A 25,386-nucleotide genomic window follows, 5' to 3' on the forward strand; every position below is an offset into this window, starting at 1 on the left:
GAAGCATCTCATGGGTATTTTCTGTGACTTTAGTTGTCAAATATTTGGGGAAAAAATACATTTGTTTGGAAGTGGTGAAAACATTCACTCATTACCAACCATACCCAGGCACATTAAAGGCTGAAGAGCAACAATGGTGGCAGAAGTGCCATTCCTTAAAGTATGATTTCCTAATTAGAAGGGTGTGTTGATAACACAAACATTCTGTCAATGATTGAAAGCATATCATCTGCTTCTCTCAACATAGAACCACTAGCTATGTTTTATAAGAGTCAATCATTTTTCTTCCAAAGTGCTGTGTCGGAGTACTTTCCGATTGTTAACTGTAAAATTGCGAAGATGGATGAGTGCAATGGGAGATTCTACAGTTCTGTTGATTCTGTGCTCATGAAAAAAACCTACCTGTTTCAAATTTCTGAAAAAAACATTGCATTTGGTATATGAGTGGGCAATTGCATCATCTAAATACTTTTCAAAATATAATCCACAGTTGTGCCCTGACTGAAATCACACCAAAACAAATCACTTTTGTCTCATACATGTGAGATTAGATTTGGTCTTATGTTATTGTACCAGGTTTCTCAAAACAATAATTTTCTGTTAATTTCTCTAATTCATCATCAATCTCTCTTTTCATGTAAAATGTGGATCACTATGTTTTGTAGCTACCTTTCTAGGACAAACCTAGTATTGCCAAGGTTATGCTAATACAGGCACGAAGACAAGTTAACCTGATGTTCATGTCTGAGATCCTTGCTTCTTATGCCCCTGTCAGGCTTAGAACAACCATCAGTTGTCAGCCTGACTGTTTCTGATGACCATTACTCTATTTACTTTGTATCTAATGCTGTTTTCAACATCTTCTGCTGATTGCACATAAACAAACATAAAACCTCACAGAAAGACATATTCACAGGTAGATGATGTCAAAGAAGAAACTAGGCAGTTCAGATGTAATTGTAATAGACAGTATAAATATTCTCTTCTTGTTGTTGTTTAATTGCTTATAAATGGTATTCAGGAGAGGATTCCATTTTGCTGGATCATTGAAATGGGAATTACCATGGCTACAGTAATAGAAACTTAACTCAGTGGGCACTTTACTCAGCACAAGGAATGAAATTATTCTTCTGGGGCAAGGTATGAATTCTAGTCCAATTTTATTCAGCCAAATTATATAATGGAAATATAATGGAAGTGGCTTGCTATTTTAGTTAATTCCTATTTCTTTCCTTTGGTTGCACTTTGAAGTCTCACACACTGTTGATGAAAACATATCTCTTTATCAGATTAAAATTCAATATGTTCAGTAATTTTCAGTGCATCCTGTAGAGGGGGAGTAATGATGGTACCTTGTACATACAGCAGCTGAATATCTATAAATGTTCCCAAGTAAGGCATAATCAAAGAAAAAAAAAACCAAAAACTCTTAAATAAATACAAAACCGACTTCTCTAACAGATCACAACAGGTGGAAATAGAGCTTACTAGCTATTAAAAGATTTTGACCATTTTGAAAATTCACACGAGCTAACGTAAATACTGATACTTCAGTACTCAATCATAGTCAAGTCTTTGTGATTGAGAAATGTTTCCTCTGTGTCTAATTTTGGTACAGTTCTGAATGGTTCTAGGGTGAGATCCAAAAGAGTACTTAAGGTGCCTAGACTGTACCCTCGGTACATCATTTTTACCTCAGTCTCATTAAAAACCTACCAATCCACTTAGCTTCTCAAGAGCAGACTATTTCACCAAAAAAATAAAGGTAACTGGCTATTTCACTGTGAAATGAAATCTGCATCACTCATTGCTGTCCCGTCTGGGCTGAGTGCCTAGTTGCATATCTCATATTTAACTGTTCAGATAATACCTGGAAGAATGCAATTTGGCAAGTGTATTCTAAACCCATGTAACATGTTAAGATGCCACTGAATTAAAGCTCAAAGCATTGTGGCCACAAGAATTTTCCTCAAAACCACTGGTGCAGTGCCATTGATATCTTTGTTGAAGATAATTTTTTAAACAACAACTTAGTGCTGAGAACACTTATTCAGGGATTTAAATAATTAGCTTTTACAAAACATCCCAGGAGGTGGAATATATGGGTTTCAGTCCCCTCTCCAGTATTGGGAATGACATAGAATGGGAATGACCTATCTCACACTTCCTGGGTAAGTGCAGTATCTAGTAGCTTTTTTATGAAAGGTGGAGAGAGACTTCAACATTACCTCTTTCTCCTTCACCAAAAGAAATCTAAAATTTATCTTTAATGAGAAAACACAGAATCAGAGAATCACAGAATGGCAGCAGTTGTGAGGGACCTCTGAAGATCAACTAGTCCAACCCCCCTGCCAAAGCAGGTTCACCTAGAGAAGGTCACACGGGATCGCATCCAGGCCGGTTTTGAGTATCTCCAGAGCAGGAGACACCACCACCTCTCTGGGCAGGCTGTTCCAGTGCTCTGTCACCCTCTATGTCAAGAACCTTTTCCCCATGTTGAGGCAGAACTTCCTGTGCTCCAGTTTGTGCCCGTTGCCACTTGTCCTGTCACTGGACACCACTGAAAAGAGCCTGGCCCCATCCTCTTGGACTAACCACAGTTGCAGCTTTTTTCCAATTCAGAATTCCATCTGAATGAACAGTAAGATGGTTTGAATGCATCAAAATGCATTCAACTGTATTTAAGATCTTCATCAATGTCATAGACAGTGGGATTAAGTGCACCCTCAGCAAGTTTGCAGAAGACATCAAGCTTGGTAGTGCAGTTGATAATCTAGAGGGAAAGGATGACATCCAGAGGGACCTTGACAGGCTTGAAGAGTGCCCACATGTGAACCTCCTAAAGTTCAACAAGGCCAAGTGCTAGGTTCTGCATCTGGGTTGAAGCAAACTCCAGTATAAATACAGGCTGGGGGATGAAGGGATTGAAAGTAGCCCTGTGAACAAGGACTCAAGGATACTGGTGGATAAAAAATTGGCCATGAGCCGGCAATGTGCACTCACAGCCTAGAAGACCGGGGCTGCATCAAAAGAAGTGTGGCCAACAGGTTGAGGGAGGTGATTCTCCCCTTCTGCTCTGTTCTTGTGAGATACCACTTACAGTACTGCATCCAGCTGTGAGGTTGCTTGTACAAGAAAGTCATGGACCTGTTAAAGCACAACCAGAGGAGAACCACAAAAACAATCAGCGGGATGGAACATCTGTCCTATGAAGAAAGGCTGAGACAGTTGAGGTTGTTCATCCCAGAGAAGAGAAGGGTCTGAGAAGACCATATTGCAGGCTTTCAATAGTCAAAGGGGGCTTATAAGAAAGATAGAGAGAATGTTTTTACCAAGGCCTGTAGTGACAGGACAAGGTGCAATGGTTTTCAAATGAAAGAGGGTAGATTTAGATTAGATATAAGGAAGAAATTTTTTACTATGAGGTGGTGAGACACTGGAACAGGTTGTCCTGAGAAGATGTGTCTGCCCCCTCCCTGGCAGTGTTCATGACCAGGTTGGATGGGGCTTTGAGCAACCTGGGCTAGTGGGAGGTGTCCCTGCCCATGGCAGGGGGGTTGGAACTAGGTGATCTTTAAGGACCCTTCCAATCCAAACTACTCAATGATTCTATGATTCTGTGAAAACAGTTTGAAGTTGTGCCATCTTTGAGGTACTATTTTAAGGTCATGAGATCAAATTTTGAATATGACTGCCATGGGCAAAGAAATCCAGCATGATATACTTCCTCATGAGGTAAGAGATGTAAGCTGTAAAAGTTTCAGTATAAGTTCATTATAGATATTAAAGAAGTGCAGGGAAATACTGAGGTGCTATACTCCAAACAAAGAAGAGACTGCAGGTACCTTGGAATATGTGTTATATTTTTATATCACAGATTAATAATGACTTTTATTCCTTATTCACATACATAAGAGAAAGTAATAGTGCTCGTTTCCTTTTCTTGGGCAACTGAGAATTGGATTCAAATAACACTGAACATATTCAGAGGCAAAGTGGGATATCTTCGTATTTGAATTTCTAAAGAATTCATTTATGAATAGATATACATAGATTATTAGACCATTTTGCTTTAGAAGATCACAAAACCTGTCTGTGAACTGAATCGTACAGAGAAATACTCAAATATGCTGTGTAAATCAGCAACCAGCTGAAAGTACAACAGATAAAAGCCAAAAATTGGGGACCTGAGATGCACTTTCTCACAGCCCATAGTACTTAAGTTGCTGTACTTTTATGTCCCTATTCTGACCCTATTCCTGCTACTTGGGATGCTATTGATTCTAGGAAAAATCTAGTAAGGCCTATAAATCTCATTTTTCTAATGGATGAACTAAAAGCCCTAAAAGGTTTTTCATATAAGCACATAGACAGCATTCAAGGTTCACACTTGTTTTCTGTAAATTAAAACTGTTGACCTATGAGAGCTGAAAAGGCATGATAGACTGTGGTTTACAACACAAAGGTCTGAAAGGTAACATGGCTACTTCGAAGCTTTCCTAGGATTGGCAGATTGTCTAAAATCTGACAAAAAGGAGTGCTTACAATAGCCATTTGGCTCTGTTTCTTTGAATACAGGAGAAAAAATAACTCCCACAAATATCTCTTCCTTCCTGGCTGATTTCAGGAACTGGTGCAACAAATGGAAAGTGCTCAGTGACATTTCAGAAGTGGATGAGCTGTCATTCATACCATGCCTTAAGTGTAGACAGCTCTCGCCAGCACTTCCCAGGCTTCCAGGTGTCCTGCCAGGACATCACTGTTCAAATTGTGCTCTAACTCAGAAAGATTATCTGTCCCCAACATTGCAGATACTCATTGCACAGTGCATCGTAACTTCACTGAGAACTGTTTTTTTTTTCCTTAGGATTGAGTCCTTTTTGTCTTCAAACGCATATTGGCAAAAACCTGTGGGTTTTCCATCCTTTGTTTCAAATCCTGAAGTTTTGGTTAAATAGAACAGGGAAAGGTGATCTTGTGCCTTCTTAGTTACTATTGGTTTAATTATTATGAATTCATTAGCAGCTATTGTGACACAATCTGTGCCCATTTCTGTGACCATAAAAGGACATTAGTAGACCAATTGTGCACAGGATCATGTGAAATAAGATAGTATCAATGGACCGTGAAATGATCTTAACCAGTAATTTGCGAAGAGGGGGTAAAATGTTTATTTCCATATTGTCTATTATCAAGTAAAGAAAGAAAAAAGTGAAAAAAGAGACCCTCCTATTTCTTTATGTGTATGTATGGCCCTCTCAATTGACATACCACAGCTGTTCAGGCACATCCTGTTTCTAAAATGGATCCTCTCTATTGCTCTGCTGTGCCTTTTGAATACAACTTGCACTGAAAAGGTACTTGGAAAACTACTACTAGAGACTTCTATACAAGTAGAGCAGACAACCTTAGTACATCAGGTTACGATGCCATTACTAGATCACTTGTACTAACTGGACAAACAGTAGTTTGAAGCACAAGTATAAGCAGGCTGAGCATTAATGTGTGCATACATCTAATCAAACTTTTCTGTTACTAAAATTAATACAGATTACATAAACACAAATTCAGCTAATTTGATAAAAAGGGTATTTCCATCACACAAATGACTAAGCATGAAGGAAAAGCAAATATACACATATATATATTTTAAATAACAGGGAAAAAATCCAACAATACCAATATGTAAACAGTCTTAGATGTCTGCTTTTATCCTGACATGCAGTGTAGCTACAATCCCAAAATAGTTTAATTCATATTGTATTTATGAGTTTTCTTACCTCAAAGTGGGCAAAATGAGTTCTAAATTTTTGTATAGCACTGCTCCTAGTACAAATACAGTTGATTCATCTAGTTCTGAAAAGAGTAAGGAAAAAAAGATTTTTAAACTCTCTTTCCAAAGCCTTCATCAGCACAAAAATCTGTGAATAGCATTTGTCTTTCTAGTACAAATTTCAAATTGTTTTTAATAAATGATCATAATTTTGAATTATACCCTGGAAGTCTGTCATAAAGATGTAGCACTGTGAGGAATATATCAAAAGATTTAAACCACCGAAAGTCACATCTTCAAAATATCCATCGTTGTGTACTGACATCTATGCTAGTTCATTCACCTTTATAATTAAGTATCCTCAAAGACTGTCTTCAGAGCTTAATGCCTAGCGAGTAAACTCTGTAATGTCAGAGATCTGCACTGCAAAGAGGTATTTGCCTGCTGAGCAGCCTTCAGTAAAAGTTAGGTGACCTGTTGGAACGGCCCAGTCTGTTGGAGTGGAGCAGCTTCAAGGTGTTCAACAGAGCTGCACTTCAGGTCACCTCACACCACCACAGGTAAAATTCTGTGCACAATAACTAAGCATTAGCTCTTCAGCATAGAAAATAATGTCTAGGATTTCTGTAGCACTTTTTGTTCAAGATGATGAAATTAAGCCCCATCATTTCCCTCTAGGAAAAGCTGTGGGTACTGGATTTCTTTTGAAGATAGATAAAATAACTGCTTCTATATCACACAGTGGTCCTATGAGAAATGTTTTGAGTTCCCTTGTTAAAACTGACACAAAATTAATACACTGATATGCTTCTTTACCTGTTGACATAGGGGTGAAGATATTTTTTGGAATGACAACCCTGTCTTCTGAGTTTCGTGCCCAATCAACCATTCCTTTTCTTCCTTTCATGGGGAAATTGATGTCCGTTAAAACAGATGCAGCAGGAAGCTTCTGAATGCTAGCCACTAGTAAGAGAAATCACAAAATCAAATAAAATTGTGTTTAATACTTTAAAGTATCATATGATGATAACACTACAGCCATAACAAAAATGTTTAATAATACATTTCAAGTAAAGCAGGAATTTATAGGACATTAACTGGCACAGAAAGTGTTTATTATGCAGTTCTACTATGGATTAATTGTGTAGCATTGATCACACAATTTGTCAGACAGATTCTGATTAAGTTTCTTAACAGGGATTATTAAATGTACTAGTATATACCCTGAAATTCACATATAAGGACATCATCGTGTCTTCAGAGCAAATTCTAAAATGATCAAATGTGACAATGAAAGGAAAAGGATGCTGCAAATTGTTTTGGGAACCATAACTGCTATATGCAGGCTAATGAAGCAATAACAGAGCTTTTATCCCCTATACAGGCACAATTTCAAAACAGACCCATTAAGGAGATTCACATATTAAAAGACCTCATTGTTTCCACACAAATGAGAATAATGTGGTATAGCACTTGATTTCTTTTCCTTGAAAAAACAATCCCCATTCTGAATCCTTAATTACATTTTTGCATCTAAAAAAAACCCAGCCCCCCAAACAACATCACTATTATATCTGTAACAGTTACAGAAAGACAAAAGAAAAAGGTATCAAATCTAACAATAGGCAGTTTGGAATTTTGTTTACTCATTCTCATTTTCTCTCAGTTTTCTAACTCAACTATTATCTGTAAATCAATTCAGCTTTGCTGTGAAATCTAAGTATGACTCCATGGCAACACTGCCAGTGCCTAGTAAGGCTCAAACTACTTTTAAGGAACTGACAGGGCTGCAAGTGTTTATGTATACTCAGAGAGACGACAAACAACACATTTGGAGCACTAGCTCCGTTCTTGATGTAAGTCATGTTGATAGCCATTTCCTGTGCAATGCTCTTCCTCATCAATTTATGGAGAGGCTAATGTAGTTGGAAGAGTTTGGACATCAAGACTATACTTTGATCTGCCTAACAATTTCACTGCAAGGACTCTGCAAGGGGGTTAAATATAAAGACAATGGGGGATAGCTGTAGAAGCAATCAGAACAGCAAAATTAAAGTAGAAAACTATTAGGTGTCTCATCAGAGGATTTTACTTGAAAGGAAACTGTAATTCAAATCCAAGAGAAGAGGAAAATTAAGAGGTTAACAATATTAACTCTACAAATGTACTCCTTGATAACTGACTCTTAGTTTCAAATTAGACTGGTTCTGTATTATAGAATCACATTAGTGAGGCGGTGCTTGAGGTTATTTCAGACTTTCCATTATAAAACTTTCATCAGGGCTTTACAATGCTAGTTACAATCCCCTCTGGGCTGAAATTGGCAGATACATTCTGAGCCCTGAAGGGATGCTTAGTCTTGTGAATGTTCAGGTGGTGTGTGGAGGGACAAGAGTTCAGGTGTTTCAGAATTACTGTTTTCACATGCAATCAATGGTTATACAGAATAAACTAACATTGTAAAAATGGATTTTTTTCCATAAGCCTTAAAATCTAAAAAGAATTTTATTTTTCACCTAAATAAAATTAAACCCACAGTTATTTAGTTTTCAAAATTAAATACAGCCTGTATAAGTCAATATTGGTTTTTTTATTTGCAGTGTTTATCTGTGTATCTACCTATCTATCTATCTAATTAGCTAGTAGAACCTTAGTATTTCATCCACTTCTCAGATGACAGTTCCCTTTATTGAAATAGGAAATCAATGCTATTCAATGAAATTCACTCTGCAAAGCAGAAAGCTACTTTAGGACTGGATAAACGGTAAGGGTCTAGGATAGTACCTCTCTGCACTCTGTCTATCTCTGTATTTTAAATAGAGTTATTCATCATGATACCTAAGCACTACTCAGAACCAAAGATTCTAAAATAATTGTTAATATTTGGGGGATGAATAACATAAACCCTAAATATTTGGCTTATGGCTTATATGCAATAAATATAAATTTATTTATTTATTGGGCAGTGTTAGGTTCACTGTTGGACTCGATCCGGACTGTCTTTTCCAACCTAAATGATTCTATTATTTTATATATTCCCATCCATGGTTCAGACAAGTTTTTCTCTACTCACAATCGAACAAAAGTGTCTTTATTTAATTTCATAGAAGATGCAGCCTTAACGTCCTGGAGATTTTGGATCTCTGCATAGACAGAGAGAGTACACAGCATACATAAACCAACAGTTGAAACAGATTTTCCAAAATGCTTGCTCCATGTCCTGAGAAGTCTGCCTCTTACAGATTCAGACAGATTATTACGTCCTTCTTTAGTCACTTTGCTGAATGATTACAAGAGGATGTGCCTACTAATTTCCAACATGGCACTGATGTTTGAAGGTGTAAGACAATTTAAAGGAATCTGACTAAAGGCAACTACTTCAGTCTGTCAATGTGGCCAGGTGGATACATGAAACAGTTCCCACCTCTTCAGTGCCACTTTTATTTTTATTTTTATTTTTATTTTATTTTTTTAAAACTCATTTCAATGAGACCCTGGAGCATGACCAGCTGTATTTCCACTGTGAAATGTGGCTTTGCTGCACTCTAACTCAGTTTTAATCTGCAGCATGAAAAAATTATTTATAGTGGGCATGAAAATACACAGGCCTTCAAGAGGGGAATTGGTATAATTCAGGTGCTGGGTCATTCATGTGTCAGAAACTCAAATGTCAGTTTATTCTACATAGATCATAAGACAGAATGACATGTCATTCACGTGTACTTTTTTATATTCTTTTTATGTTAGGTTTGTATTAGAAAAAAGTCCCTCATATACTGGAACCCAAACGATTCAGTTCTGCAGTTGCCACACAAGCATTTTGTCTTCTCATTTGGAAAAAACAAAAGTTGCATTTTTTTTAAAAAAAAAAAGATCACCACACCAAAACATCATGTCCTGAATTTGTGAGACAGAACACTAGCCAATAAGGACATTAACAGGCACTGTGGCAGAAGTGTTTTGGCTTGTTTATACATATACAGAAGTTGTATAATACTGGAAAAAGAGTCAATGGGAATATTAATAAGACTGAGATTGTAAAGTAGAAAACAAAAGAGGAAAAAAGAGAAAAAAAACTAAAATGAAAATTATCTAAGCAGAATTTGAAGTAAATCTGCATGTGCCATTTTAAATTAAGGAATTTTAAAATATAAAACTTCCCATAAACACCATATACAGCATGTCTTATTGTCTCAAATAAAACCATGTTGGAGTTATTGCTGTAATATATTCTTCTGTTCTAATCTGACTACATCTTCTTGGACTGTTTATGTTGAAGCCTTAATACTGACAAGTAACCAGCCTGGTCACTTCTCCGATCATTCTTAGAGTTTGCACATACCTGCTGTAGACGCAATTAATCAAAACTTTTCCAATATGGAAAATTCTTATTTTTATTTATTGGTATCATGGCAATTCCTATGATATTCCAGGCATCGCTGAAAAAAAAAAAAAAAAAAAAAAAACCCAAACAGCACCCCCCCCCCCCCCCCCCCAAAAAAAAACCAAACAACTTGAAGATTGACTTCACCAGCATGAACCAGAAATGAAAAAGCCAGACAGAGACAGAAAGTTTGAATATAGAGAAACATGTTTAGAATGCAGGATGCACATTCTTTCATTCTTTTTACAGTCTTTCTTGTTGCGGTTGCTATATACTTTCACTTACACTTTTAATGAGATTCACAAAGATTAAAAAAAAAAAAAAGTAGAAAAAGGAATCTCATCCATGGTACTTGACTGTATTCAACATCCAAAGAATACAGGAGGTAGAATATAATCTTAATTTCTTCAAAAAATGGAACCATCATACTTCTACATCTTGTAGGTGAAATTTATATACCCTAGATATTAGAAAATGTCACCTAGCTATAAGCTGGGACACAGGAGAAAAAGCCCTTCTTTTTTAGAATTCTTTGAGCATTCTTTCAATGCACATTGGTATAAATTAGAAGACAGTGGTTCAATTACACATAAGAACACATACATATTTGATGACTCCATAATAATTATTGATTCAGAAAAATCTATTTAAGTAGTCTAGTTTAATCAATTTAGTGATTGCATTCACCCCTAATGGATTCATTTTAATATCTTTTACAAATACATCTCCTTTTGCCTTTATTTCATTTTCACACTGCAGTTGCAGACAACCTGTTCAATACTGCTCTACTGAAAATTTCAGAATTGACAACTACTAACTGTTCTTACCTACTGAGTAATAAACTATCTTTGGAACTGATTAACTTCAAACTCACAGGAATGAAGTATTTTCCATGACCATCCAAATGAGCTGATTACACACATAAATATATGAATGATATTTAAGTTTATTTGGAGCAGCACAAAAGTGGTAATTAATGTCTCAAGAAAACTTACAGTGAAATAAAAGATGTGTAGTTCTTGTATGCCTGCCCTTGTAGATCATGGCCTAGAATAGAAAAGCTGAAATGTATTGCTATGATCCCTATAACCCTGAATGAGCTATAAGCTGCCTAGAGCAACTTCGAGTAGCTCTCTAACTGATCTGCGTTGCGAAATTATAACAGATAAAGCAATCAAATAAGTGGCATGAATTGTCATCCCCTTCTCTTTACTATCTACCTGTTAGACTCCCTTGTGCAACAAAAACTGGTAACATTTCAGAATCAGCCCCTTGAATAATATTAATCAACTTAGAACAGGAAATCAGATTCACTGAAAAGCATTACAGAAAAATGACTGGACATCTGCGCATGGACTAAACACAACCTCCACTCTCACAGCCAAGATTTAGTTTTTAAAATTAAATTTAAATGCAAGCCAAATTAAACATCTGATACCCATCCTTATTGAAGACTGAACCAAAACCTTTAGAAAAGATGCTGAAAATCTGAGTCTGAATTCTGTAGCATTTACGTATTTAAAAGAGGATACAACATTGGTTCTGATTGCCCTTTCTCATAAGAGACAACATTCTGGATTTGTTGTGCTTTACAGCACAGTAACTATGTTGATCCCTAATTTACAACCACTTAAGGTACAGAGGAATTGGAATTAATTGTCTTAAAAGGCATCAGTGCCTTGTCTGAATTGGAAAACCAGATACAGAAATCTATGGGATTAGCATAAAATGTCAAATTCTGCTTAACCCTCCCTGTCAGAGCAAGAAAGTAGAACTCTGCATTTGATTACATTTTAGTCACAGACAACAGAGAATGGCTATGCATATTAGCAGCACCATTTGATCTTTTCCTGTCCTATTTTGACTTGTCCACTGACAGCACATTAGATAAATATTATTCAGCATTTTGTAAACTTGAGTCCATCACACAACATGTTTTGATTTTTCAGACAGAGGATATTGTACTGCCCTTCTGACAGCTGCTGCTAAATTTATTTCTGGGTAAAATAGTAATGAATAGAATTGCCTTTGTCACAGATGTTCAGAATAAAGAATATGAAAGGATTTTTGTGTTAAAATTTAAAATACTGAGTATTTCTGCAAACATCTCTGTTAAGAAGACCCAATTAGAAACATATTTATACATTTTAGAATTATTCTGTTGACCCTAAATGTAAAACCTTAGTTTTCTTACAGAATAAACAAGCTTATTTAAGTCAGCTCATGGATACACGGGGAATAAAGTCTTGCCTGCCACATCACCAAAGAGTGTGAGGGACATATTGAAGATGATATTCAACAAGAGATATTTGCTCTATCTGCTTAAACCCCATCATTTTAAAGACAATCTGCAATAAACACAAATGGTGAAACGATTCAACGAAATAAAGTACTGGAGGTCCAGATTTGTCATGGAACTTTGGATCTGAGCGGGCTCGATGATCTCCTTTAAAATTCTTCTCTCAGTACAAAGATAAATTCACCTCTTACCACCCACAAGACTATGTATAACAGAAGGACTGTGGTGAAGTGACATCCTCTTATATGAACGTAAGAAGAACAATGAGAAGAACAAACAGGTAACTTTCCCTCTGCAAATAGCACTCATGAAATCACACACATAAAAAAAATTTAAAAAAACCCCAAACAACACAGTGAACCAACAGCAAACAACAGTCAGAAAAACATTCCTAAGAAATTATAACTTAACAGATCTACTATTTCTGATGGCTATCAACACAGAAATGTCTTCTTAAATTAGAACCTTGTCATGCCCTGCCACTCCATTGGCAGACAAGAGAGGGATGTTCCCAGAAGCATGCTGTGCACTTGCATCTCTGAAGCTCATCAGCCCATAGCAGCTACCCTCTGACTATTCAAGACTTTACTTGGGCAGCAAGACACACTACTGGTATAGTCAGAAGTAGAAGTAGACGTTTCATAGACATTTTCACTAATCAGGCATGAGTTCTGCATGAGTCCCTCCTTTGGTATCAAGCAAACTGTGCCTTAAATGGGCTCACTGTTTAAAGGTTAAGAATAAGATTTTAGGTTAATCAAGAAGCTATCTTAACAGTGATCTCTGAATATTTCCCTTCTGTATTCCACAGACAATGCAATGGGTAAGAGAATTACCTGTTACGCTTCTTGTAAAATAATACATTTACCAGTGATAAGCACCTTAGAGAATTAGTGAACTCACTTCCATTTTGAGCTTGCAAGATACTGCAGTCCTTTAAACAATATAAACGGTAAGTAAAGACACAAAGAGTCACATAACGAATTTCTTTACTGAAAGGGTTGTGAGGCATTAGAACAGCCTGCCCAGGGAGGTGGTGGAGTCACCATCCCTGGAGGTGTTTAAGAGACGGGTAGATGTACTTAGGGACATGGTTTAGTGGTGTTGATAGAGCTAGGACAAAGGTTGAACTTGATGGTCTTGAAGGTCTCTTCCAACTGAAACTGTTCTATGATTCTATGATTCTATAACTGTGTGATGTCTGAATATGCTCCCAAAAGCCTGTAACAAATGCCAGCAATATGTTACCATATCAATAATACGAACAATGTAATATTTAGGATGAGTTAGAATGCAGAATGATGGCAATGATCAGGATGCATTTAATAAACACTCAGGTCTCTTCTGCTACTTACATAATTAAAAAAAAAATATTTTGTGGGCAGCAGGCAAGCGTTTCCATTTGGTTTTGTGTACTTTTGTTGTTCAGTACCAAATTCTGTGTTTCAGGAACAACTCAGGAATATACTAATTTCAAAGACTCATGAAATATCACATACGCATATGCATTCTCTTGAGTGGTTTCTGATTGCACATTTGTTATGATAAAAAATCTATCTTGATAAAATTAAAATAAGTAAAGCATAAAATTACAATTCTTCCTTTTTCAACCATTTCCTTGTCCTAGGTAAGGAAATAAAAAATTAAAAGCTCAAACAGTAATCAGAGCATTAAGAGTTGTTGTTATGGACAATAAATCTTTCTTAAAAAATTATGGAAAATATTAAAGTTTACTTCCTGAGAAAGATTTAGTGTATAGAAATGGCTACAGCATCATAGAATTTGTCCATGTTCAGGGACACTTGTCCAGGGGAAAAAAATAATAATCTTAGCATTTTTCTAATTTGTAATTGTTTTTTCTATTTGCTCACTATGAATGCATACTGTAAGATGAATATGGCTATTTGCCTCTGGCCAATGTGGAATGTAAAGAATAAAATTATTTTTAAATTTGCAAATCTGAATTAACCCAGTTGAAAATGTAAATCATTTGTTTATGAGCAGTCAGAAGAAAATGTGTTCTCATGATAAATGGAATGCTTCCTGAAATATGTTTTTATTCAGAAAAATGCCTTAAACAAAACATGGTAGGAAGATGTATTTCATTAACTAGAAGACAACTCCATCTTCTGGGATAGAGATTCTGATTGAAGAAGCTGAGGACATGAACAGCCAAAGAGACCCAGAGTCACAACCAAGGTACTCTGTTTCTTAAAGAGCTTTATTTTTTTCCATTCCTTTTAGTATTACTGTGCATCCATGCTAAGACTAAAGCAAGTCTTAGCAACTCTTGCCTTGTCATAAAGTACTTCTTAAGGAAAAGAAAGACCTGGCACAAAGCAAGACAGAAGATGGAGGCTGATGCAGAGGACAGAATTAGTTGGTATTTAAGTGCATGAGTTTAAATGTTACAGACATAAAGGTGAAAGCCATGGCAATACTAAGGGGGCAAGGCCACCTACAACACTACTTTAGACTGACTGTGCAGGGAAGGTGCAGAAACCAAGCATTTTTCGATCACTAAGGTTACTGGAAAAAGTGTCTGTGCTGGTGATTCTAGCCGATAAATAGCCAAGAGAAAAAGAGAGTGAGACTGAAGGTAATGTTAAGGTTGTGAGGTCAGAAAATGGGAATGATGATGAAGCTGTCATCAGAGAAAGGGAGAAGGAAGAAAAGCTGAGAGAGAGAGAGGGATATCATTTATATGTTTATTTATCAGGTTTACTGGTGATTAGATATTCACTCAGAACTATTAAAAAGATAGACTGCGAGGACTTGACAGAGGGCAAGAGATCAGTTAGGGGGCAAACAGACATGAAAATCATCAGCAGGCAATTGCTAAAAATATTGTCTCAACATTACATTGCTTGGGGACACGAAGAGCAGAGATAGAATGATTGCTTCTCAGAAGTAGTAAACCAAACCAAAGGAAAGATGGCTGTTGTCTTAGCTTTAGGGAAATGACAACTATATCCTATCATTCAGAAATCTAGAAAGATGTGAACTAAGTTATGCAGGCTATTGAAAGGTGATATAAGAAGTGAATTCTCTGGCATGGAAATAGAAAATTTGATGTATAAAAGCCACACACAGAGGAAACACAATCAAACATGAATCAATATATGTTTCTAATCACAGCCCTTCATAGCAGACTAGAAACAGATTTCTATTATATTTTATTATTGAACAGCTTTTTTAATCATACAAAATGGCATCTTGAGCTTTCAGACACAACTATGAGCAAATTAAAACTGAGAGAACTGTAATTACTCTGGCATAGAATATCAGAACATTAATAGTATGGAAGTAGCCAGTGACTCCTAAAAAGTAGAGACTGATTAAAAACCATATCCTGCAAAACAGTAGATATGGAGGAAGTGCTGGCAGGTGGCCCTCGTTTTTACAGCAGTTCACCAGGCATGTAGAAATTTCTCCATGTGCCTTACCAGAGGTGTTCCAATCAGAGCATCTCAGTGCTGTCATTATACTTCAGCTCCATTAAGACTGAGAAATTAGACAGTGCAGCAGGTAAAATCCTGAAAAAGCTCAAGCCTGTAGCTATGTTTACTGACCAGACTAGTCCTCTCATTAAATGCATCTGCAGTTGCTCACTTTTTTAAAAGCTGGCCAAGTCAGAGAAAGAATTTCTGGTCTAACACTGCCTGTTAGACTACTGATCTAATCCTTTGAGCACTTGAATTAGGAAGATCTCTGTGCAATCAGGTCCCGCTCTAAAGAGGGGATCCCCATTTGAAGGAATTATAAACCATACCTTCCTCATCTTGGATGAGAATACCATTAGTATTCAAGGCTATCACCATCAAAACCTGAGCTATCTAGGAGGAAAGGAGGACCAAAACCATATTTGAATACCCATTTGACAACAGGCACAATACATAAGCCAAGGGTTCAGAAGAAAGGCAGGTTTGCTTAATTCATCCCAGATAACTGAGAGATGTCTCTAAATTTGTGGTTTAAGTGTGTGTGTCTCTAAAAGTACTTTACTAAATTCTTGACTCTACTAGAAGACAGAAAGAATTTAGTCATAAGCTTAACATTTCCTGGTCAGCATCAAATTACTTCTCTAGTGGGATATCTTCCATTCTGAGTTTTGTATACAACCTGGAGACTAAGCTGTCATAAGCCAGTGCACACCCATCACACATGCACCTCTGCAGCTTTAGCTGCCCAGGCACAAAATGAGCTCTGATATAATGCAATTCTGTAACTTAGATCAGATCACTGTGAAAGGGCTGTGACTGTGCATGGCCACATATTTTGGTTGTGTGAACCTTGACCTGTGGATCTCATGTCAAAGTCAAGTGATCTTGGACCTGCCTTTTCACTATGGGCTTACCTGGAGACCACTGGACCGGATCCTGACCCTGATGCTGTGACTTGACTTCCCGGCTTGACGTCAGATCCATCTCATATTATGGACTTTTCTAGTGATCTAGAATATTAGCTGGGCCTGGCTAGCATCACAGACCTCCTCTGCTCTTCTTGTTTGGGTGTTGTGGGATTTCAACTTTGTCAGTGAGGCCACTATGCATGCCCTGGTATCTCCTGGTTTCCCTCACGAGCAGCCCACTCTTGCTTCTGCCTGAACCCAGCACCTGATAAGCAGGTGCTGCAATGGCTAAATGGTAAATGCCTTCAAGTCAGGCTTGAGCAGAGACATACAAAAAGCCTGAAACAGAACAGTTAAAAACATAGGTCTCCTGTGTCTCAGTTTCATGTTCAAGCCATGATTCCAACCTTCCTCACAGGAATTCATAACTAGGTTTTTGTTTTCTGGAGGCACGTCTTATTCATCTTGAATGTTCTCCATGGAGGAGATAAAGTGGATTAAGATTTGCTTAAGGGATTATAAAAAGTTGTGCTGGGGCACTGTGAAATCTAATTGTCACAATAATGCACGCATGCTTTATTTAGATTGTTTACATCATGCATGGCACAATGAAAACTCAGTATCTCAGTGGGACGTATAGACGTTATCCAATATAAGTAGTAAGTAATACTAATTAGACTGAGTTTGATTTACTTGTTCACATTGTTGAATTCTAAATTAGCTTTAATAACTCAGGAGAAATATCTCAGAGTTATTATGGTCATTTCAATAAAACAACTGCACAATGAGGAGATGCTTTAAAAAACATCTAACTAGAAAATTTGGCCTATAAAGAATGACAGAGCTTGGTTATTATGAGCTGTTATAACGCAATCACATGAATCACTATGGCATGTGGACCTTGTGCTCAGCTCTTGTTATCAAATTCTTGTCATCCCCTCTCCAGCATCCTCTGCTTCTTCCCTCCCACTCCCTGCAAACCAGAAGCTTTTCAGGTTTATCGAAGTTGTGGGAGGAGGAATCAAAAAGATCCAAGCAGCTAAGGAAGGAATGAAAACCAACAGTCAACTAGTCAGCTTGTCAGCTGAGTCAAATGTCATGCCGATACTGTTTCCCGTGTCTTAATTCAGGTGCCTGACATGTCCATTGAGTACGGCTGACAGAGAGAGATAGGGATACCTAACTAGGGTTGCTTGCGTTGCCTTCTCAGGGTTACAAAAAATCATCTGAATCTTGTATATATTGCATAGTGATCTTAAACTACATTTTAGGAATACTGGATTAACCTTAACATATATACCTGATACGACTCCGCTATCTCTTTGGCACTGCATCCTATCTGCAACCTATTTTCTGCTGCAGTTACTCCAACACAAATGTTCATTTTCATGCTATTGTTATTTCCTTAATTTTTTGTGCTGTTCACTGCAGTATGTTTATGAAATATATATTCAGAATAGGAGTCCCCCAAATTGAAACTATACTGCTTTGGCTAACTAGCTCTTATTTTGTGGAAATACTGCCTGTAGGTAGAAGCTCTACAAAGTTAAAATTCAATTCCACGACGTGCAATACTCCAAAAAACACAATTATATCTACAATATAAAGTGGAAAGGAAGAGTTTACGCCAGACTGTTTGCACATGTTATTTCATAAAAAATCATCGTGAATTTTTTTAAAATGGAATATCATGAATGTGAAATATGGAAATAAGTAGCAGGGATGGAATCTTTGTTTTCTACTGAACTATAGTTTTTGGGACCCAGTAACACAACGCAATTGCTTTAATTAATTTAATGTAGCTGAAAGCACTAACATAGAGTGACTGAATTTACATGCCAGAGAAGCTACTAATTTACTGAAAATTTCTGTAAATTCTATTCAAAAATAATCTATACATTCAGTTTTGCAAAATCATTCACCATCAATTATTCTACATCTGAGTCCAGTTTTGCTAGTACTGCCATGCCATATTTGGGATAACTGTCATTATCCTCACAGTCAGATGTAGGACATACCCAGAAAAAAAATATTTCTTGCCTTCCAATAGTATTTGACTACTTACAAATTATAATCTGCAGTCAAGGTGGCTTTCCTAGTACATATCATTCCCTGGAGAACTGGACAATCAAAAAGTGCCATTTTATAATATCCATTTCCCCCACCATGTGCTGATTATAGCATTGTTACCCAACAAACAGTATTTTACAGGGTGCTGGAAGGAAAATTGCTTTTTTTTTCCCTTTAGTTATTTCCCACTGTCTGTTCTGCGTAGCTTTTACAGTGCTACTGCATTTATAGAATATCTTTGATATACTAAATGGGTTTTCTGCCCCTAATCCCAAAACATCTAAACGAAGCTTTATTGGAAACCAAACTAACTGTACTCTGGTGGCAAACATTCATAACAAAATTTCTAAACTGAACAAAAGAGGAACAAAGTTAAGGGTCAGTGTAAGAATGCTCAGTTATTTGATAATACTTCAAAGCAGTAACTTTTTTTGCAGAAGCACAGCTGTGGACAGCATATTCTGGCTCTATCTTGATATGAACTATGGCTATTAATTAGATCTTCATGATTTAAATATTCGAGTTTCACAATTACACTGTGTTTATTTCAAAGGGATGTTTGAAGCATTTTCAAAAGGTGCTCAATGTCATCATTCAGCAAATGACACTTTCAGTGCCTGTACCAAGACAACATACTGGTTGCATTGCTTGGAGCAAGAAATTAATTGAGCATTAATGAAATTTTTTCACAAAACTTACACCAATATTCACATAAATATTAAAAATGGAATTGATGAGAATTTAGAATACGCAATATAAGAAGTAAAACTAGTTAAGTGAAACAGCTAATTTAATAGGAATAAGCAAATTTTATTATTTAACAGAGGTATATAAGATTAGAAATCATATACATGATAGGAGAAAAGGGGGGATGGAAGTCTTTAAACAAAACCTGCAAGTATGTTTTGATAAGTAATCCTTGGGCTTTTTAATAATGATCTACTATATTTAAACTATGTTTATGGAATTTTTACATTATGCCTTCCTTCATTTTTAGTTCTTTCTGTCATAGATTAAATTCAGGCTGCACCCAAATGATTAAGCTGAGAACAAAGAAACCTCAATGGAACAGTAACTTGACCTTGCTTTTCTTACATTCCTGAGAAAACCCTAGCTACCAACTACAGAATCATTTTCTCCTGTAGTCCGAATTTCAACATACTATAGACTTGATCTGAATGAAAAAAGTTCTACCTATTTAGATACTTCTATTAAATGAAACTATTGCAACATGATCAATTAAGATGACAATATAAGCACTGGATCCTAATGTTTTGTACCACCTAAAGATTCAAGTGCTGTGAAGAAACAAAATAGTGGTTTGGCAATTTAACAATTCTTAGTTTGTCAGACAGCCTGTGATAACTGTCCACTACAGCTGGAAAGCAACATAAAAAAAAAGAAAAATTGCAGGTTGAACGACCCCATTTCGTGCCCAGCTGTATCTAGGAAAGACTTTAAACATTGCTAAAACTAGTGACAGTGCAGATTAATGTGAGCATAGAGAATGCTGACTGACAGGTAAAAATTTGGATCCAGCAGCTGGTGCTATCAATAGAAATTCTATCCATGGGAAAAAAAATCCATAAAAAGTGTGCATGTGACTCACTAGACAGAGACTCCCTCAAATCATACATTAAAAAGCTCATGAATAAATATATGGTTAGATAATTTAAAGATTAACAAAATTATGAACAGAAGAAAAAATTATAACAAATGCCACCAAGAAAGAAAACTGGCCAAATTCCTACACAGTTATTTGCCTCCTTATTTTCCAAGCTTTAAAAGAAAATTCCTAAATGCATGCCTCAAGTACATTCAAAGAACAAACACATATATTCAGCAAACTCCCTCTAATATCTTGTCAAATAAAATGATAAACAGTATGAACATAAACACTTCAAACTCCTCTGAGCTTTGCTCTTGAATACTATTTCTAAGCAGATGAACTAGTGCCATAATTGAATGTTTTACACTATTGATGTGCAATCTCTGTCATCTCAGTTTACAAGAGGTTTGGATATCTATGATTTTAACTCCTGAAAATTATTTTTAAGTACAACCAGGAACGTAAAATAGATGATGTGGTATAAAATCACCAGCCATGTTTTCCAGGAGTGGAACTGTTCATCCAAAAAACAGGTATAAATTCGATTTGGCAAAGTTAAATGACAGTCATTTGGCAGAAATTAACTTTTCTTTGTGCATTGTTGACTGTGAATGGAGACCATTATTTTTCATTGCCTAGATAGTGATGCAATTTTCAAAGCTTAATGAGCATTAAAAACATTCATTCTATGCTTCTGCAATGAACAATCTAAGATACCTAATGGCGAAACGAGACATTTCCTTTAATCTTTATGAACATATTGTACCCTCTTGAGGTAAAAATGAGAAAGGAGGGGATAAGTGTGCTGGTTTTTTGATAAATGTTTCCCTCAGAAACAGAAGTCTTGTATGTGCAGATGCAGAAGCCTGCCTGACTGTCAACCCCAGAAGATCCAGTCATCCCAATGACTGTCCCACAGTTTCTTCCCCTTGGGCAGGCCAGTTTCTTTTCATTCCTCTGCTTTACTGGAGATGAGATTTTGGTGCCAATATAGGGAGGAAATATGTTTCACTAAAGGGCACAAATTATACACATATGAATGGGTTTCCAAGTATTTGCCTTTGAGATCAGCTCACATTCTAGCTATGCTGTTCTACAACAGGACCAGAGACAGGATTTTCTGGACAAGTTACTATGCTAAAATATTATTTTCCCATAGATGTACTTGAAATCTACCTTCTTCCAAGATATCTGACCACAGAGTAACGGAAGATAGTACAAGGCCATAAGATTTTAATAACAATGTATTACAAAAAATGGCATATAACAAACACTGCTAACTATTAACTAATGTAGTTGGCACTAAAAGTGGAAGACCTTATAACTTAGAAAAAAAAAAATTCCACAAAATAATAGTCATTAAAGCACAGCATAAGCTTTGAACCACGGATTATAGGAAAAGTCATTTATATAATGAGATCAAATATCTTTTCTGTAAGACCATTTCCCAAACTATATTCTTGAAAGCTTTACAGAAAAATGCTGTCTATGGCTGATTACACGTGTCCATGTATGTGGAAAGTATTGTTAAAACAAAAAAAGAAAAACAACCGCAACAATATTAAGCTATTTGGCACCACTGCAGGCCAATTTAAGCATTTGTGCTCCTTGCATCTACTACCATTCAAACACCGCTGCACACTGAGCTCTACCACATTTTTTGAGTGAGAAAAACTTTTTCTTCCCACTGTAAAGGAGACTTAGAGAAAGGGAAAAAAAAAAAAAAAAAAAAAAAGAAAACCAAAAAAAAAGAAAATACTTTACAGAGTTCCTCCTGAAATTTTCCAAGGTGGGAAAAAGCTATATTCATCCATAGTCGAATGATCCTTTGATTTATACCACAAACCTTATCAAAGATCCTCTATCTCAGCCTTGACCCAGAGCAGCAAATAGGGTCCTAAAACTCAGATCTGAAGTCAAGGGAAAACAAAACAAAACAAATAAAACCCATGGAGTGAGTGAACTTACGGGTTCAGAAATCACTGAAAAGATACTTCATAACTTTCAGACCTTGTTTTTGATTTTAGCAAATCCAGTACATAAATGCTTTGAACTGATCTTACCGACACTGTTAGCTTTGTTACCATTATACAATCTGATCTTAACAGAATTGTAGAGATATGCGTAGTAGCCATACACTAAAGTCCACCTCTCCACATTAAAAAAAAATAAATTACACAGGCACAAACATAATTACTCAAATTATATCTGCCCATGTTTACATGGCTTTGAAGTTTGATCTCAACAATATCTTATAATTCCACTGCCAAAACAATTATTTACCATAAAAATATTTTTTTCTGATATTAATAATCCACTAACACCCTCACAAAATTCACTTGAGAAATGAAAAATGCTTATCCAATTTGTCACCTCAATTGTTATGTTACTTGCAGGCTACGCAGTTTGAAAGGGGGAGATCAGTACTGCTATTTGGCATTAAAACCTACAGTCATCACCAAAGAAATCATACACTTTTTCAACACAGAAGGCTGGTTTTTCTAATATTTTAGATAGCAGTTCTTGCCCTCCCTTTTTTTTTTTTTTTTTAATTTTGTTTTTGATTGTTTGTTTGTTTGGGGTTTTTTGTTTGTTTTTTTCGGGTTTAGGGTTTTGGTTTGGTGTTTTTGTGTTGGTTTTGTGGTTGCTTTGTTTCCCTGAAAAGAAATCAGAAAATAAAAACAAACTTTGGCAGCTGGTGTGCCACATCCTTAGCTTGGTATAAACCATGCTACCTCCACATACAAAATGGAGCTCATTTTTGAGTCTAGATCTCTCTGACAAACTGCAAGTAACATGCAGAGTTAATATCTGTCTCGTAAGTCTTTGTAAATACTATCGTCTGTTGACTCCAGTCTCAGATAGGAAATCAGTCTACTTCCACTGACTTTTGCTAGCTTTTACCACCTGGAAGCATGATTCCTCAGTTTTAGTCTTATTTCAACTAAATTATATTTTGTGGGGTTTTACTTTATTTAATTTTCCTTCATTCTTTTTCAGTAGTGAGTGAGTAACAAAACCCCATAGAATTCATTAAAACTGAGCTGAATTTTTCTATTTACAGTACTTAGTCACACCACCTCTATCTGACCACCGCTAGCTGATGTACCACCAGACGATGGCTGGACACTCTTGTGGTGACTGCCCTTAAGGAGCACAAAATCCCAGAATGAGTCATCAGTCTGTGCCAAATCGCATTTTATTATTGGACCATGACACTCCAGTGTCTCCCCTATTTAAGGGGAGGACTGTATTGTCTGGAATATGTTGACACTATGCTTCACTGAATAGGATTGTTGCCTCTTGGCACTACCTTAATATGAAATGATAATACTCTCTTGGGTATTTACTCAATTAACTCAAAGCTATCACCACAGACTCTTAATTTCTATCCCCTTAAGCCTCATTCTACTCAGAAATTCTTGGAAGTCACCTAAAGATGCAGCTGTCCAAGGTAAAGGAGCAAATAAGCTCAGATATTTAATTTCTCAGGCCAACACTTCAGTGCATCTGTTAAAAAATGGCCTGTCATAAAAGAGATGATTCCTTTAGAAAACACCAGCTTTTAATTGCTTATGTAAGAAGGGGCCCAGGAACAGAATGATTCAGCAAAGAGTTTACAGAGGTAGCAATTTAGGAATGACAGAAGAATCTAAGATATATATACTGAAATGCTGTAAAAAGTTATTTCCACAAATGGGCTGCTGACACTGCTTTCTGTTTCAGCTGGAGGTTTGGGTTTTTTTATTGATTAGACTGAAGCCTGGATGTCTGTGCGTTTTAAAGTTTGCATTTCTTTAGAACCTTTTACACCAGTATATCTTACTTAATATAAAGTAGCAAAGGGAAACACTTTAGATTATTCCAGTTTCCTATAGAACCCATTTAAAAATTACTGACTGGTTAATTTATTTAGCTTTACCTTGAAGGATAATTAATAAATCGTATACACAAAACTAACTACTGAATTATGACTATTACTTAGAATATAGCCATAGAATTAAGTAAGAATTATATCCACATTTGTGAAGATTGTTTGCTAGAGATTCATATAGACATTGCCTTGATATTAGTCATTTTTAATCTTAACTAACTGAGAGATGTATTTTCTCAGGCTCACCGAGTATGCAGTTTTAGAAGAGAGAGGAAAAAAATTTGCTCTTTTATGAACTGTTCACAGCTAAGTTTTCAGGGAAAGTGAATCATTTAATAAGCTTATTTGATATTGAGAAAGAAATACGAGCTCTCGATCATTTACTTCAGGCATTAAGACAAACGCTGCAATGAGCTAGACCTTCAAAGTGTGCATGAAGTTTTTCCCCTTTAATCAGTGGAGGAAGCTTGAGTCTTCTGAAAGCCAAGATATTGATCTGATCAAGGAATTGCTGAGGCTGCTGTGAAGGAAATGATATGAATATACATGGAGCAGAAGTATATAAGGGTATAAAAAAAATTCCAGTTGACCTTTCTCTGTAGTTTTCTCGTTATTTTGTCTATTTTTCTCTGAAAACTGACTCTTCTGGTAACCTTTAGCCACAAGAAGATTGTTACATGTGGTTTGAACAAATGAATAGGGAAACGGGAGGGTGACACTGGCTGTGTATGAATCTTGAGAGCTGAAGGATTTTTTGAGGAGTGAAGAAAGAAACATGACAGATGCTCACTTTCATGTAACAGAGTATCTGCTCAACCAGCAGCGTACAGGTTTGGGGCAGGAAAGACTGGTAGGCTACACCTGAGTGTGAAACAAAGAGGATTAGGACCAGGAGCCAAAGTCATGAATAAAAGCAGCAGGGGGCATGCTCGCTATCAAAGAACAGAGTGTGAACAACTACGCACCACCGTGCAATGAGAAAAGCATTAATTATTTCTACCAGGACTGGTTTCTCACCTGGACTAT

General features: G+C 36.4%; 1 protein-coding gene across 1 annotated transcript in view; it reads right to left on the minus strand.

The window, feature by feature from the left end:
• The window catches only part of ADGRB3 (adhesion G protein-coupled receptor B3), a 465,679-nt gene that overhangs the window by 195,161 nt on the left and 245,132 nt on the right, over positions 1-25,386 (minus strand). The window contains exons 12-13 of the mRNA XM_086461495.1: positions 6,590-6,736; positions 5,781-5,856 (exon numbers count right to left, since the gene is read on the minus strand). Coding sequence (XP_086317621.1) covers positions 5,781-5,856; positions 6,590-6,736 — 223 coding nt within the window. The remainder of the gene's footprint in view (positions 1-5,780; positions 5,857-6,589; positions 6,737-25,386) is intronic.

This window comes from Leptosomus discolor, chromosome 2, assembly GCF_034619465.1.
Source record: "Leptosomus discolor isolate bLepDis1 chromosome 2, bLepDis1.hap2, whole genome shotgun sequence".
NCBI classification, from domain to species: domain Eukaryota; kingdom Metazoa; phylum Chordata; class Aves; order Leptosomiformes; family Leptosomidae; genus Leptosomus; species Leptosomus discolor.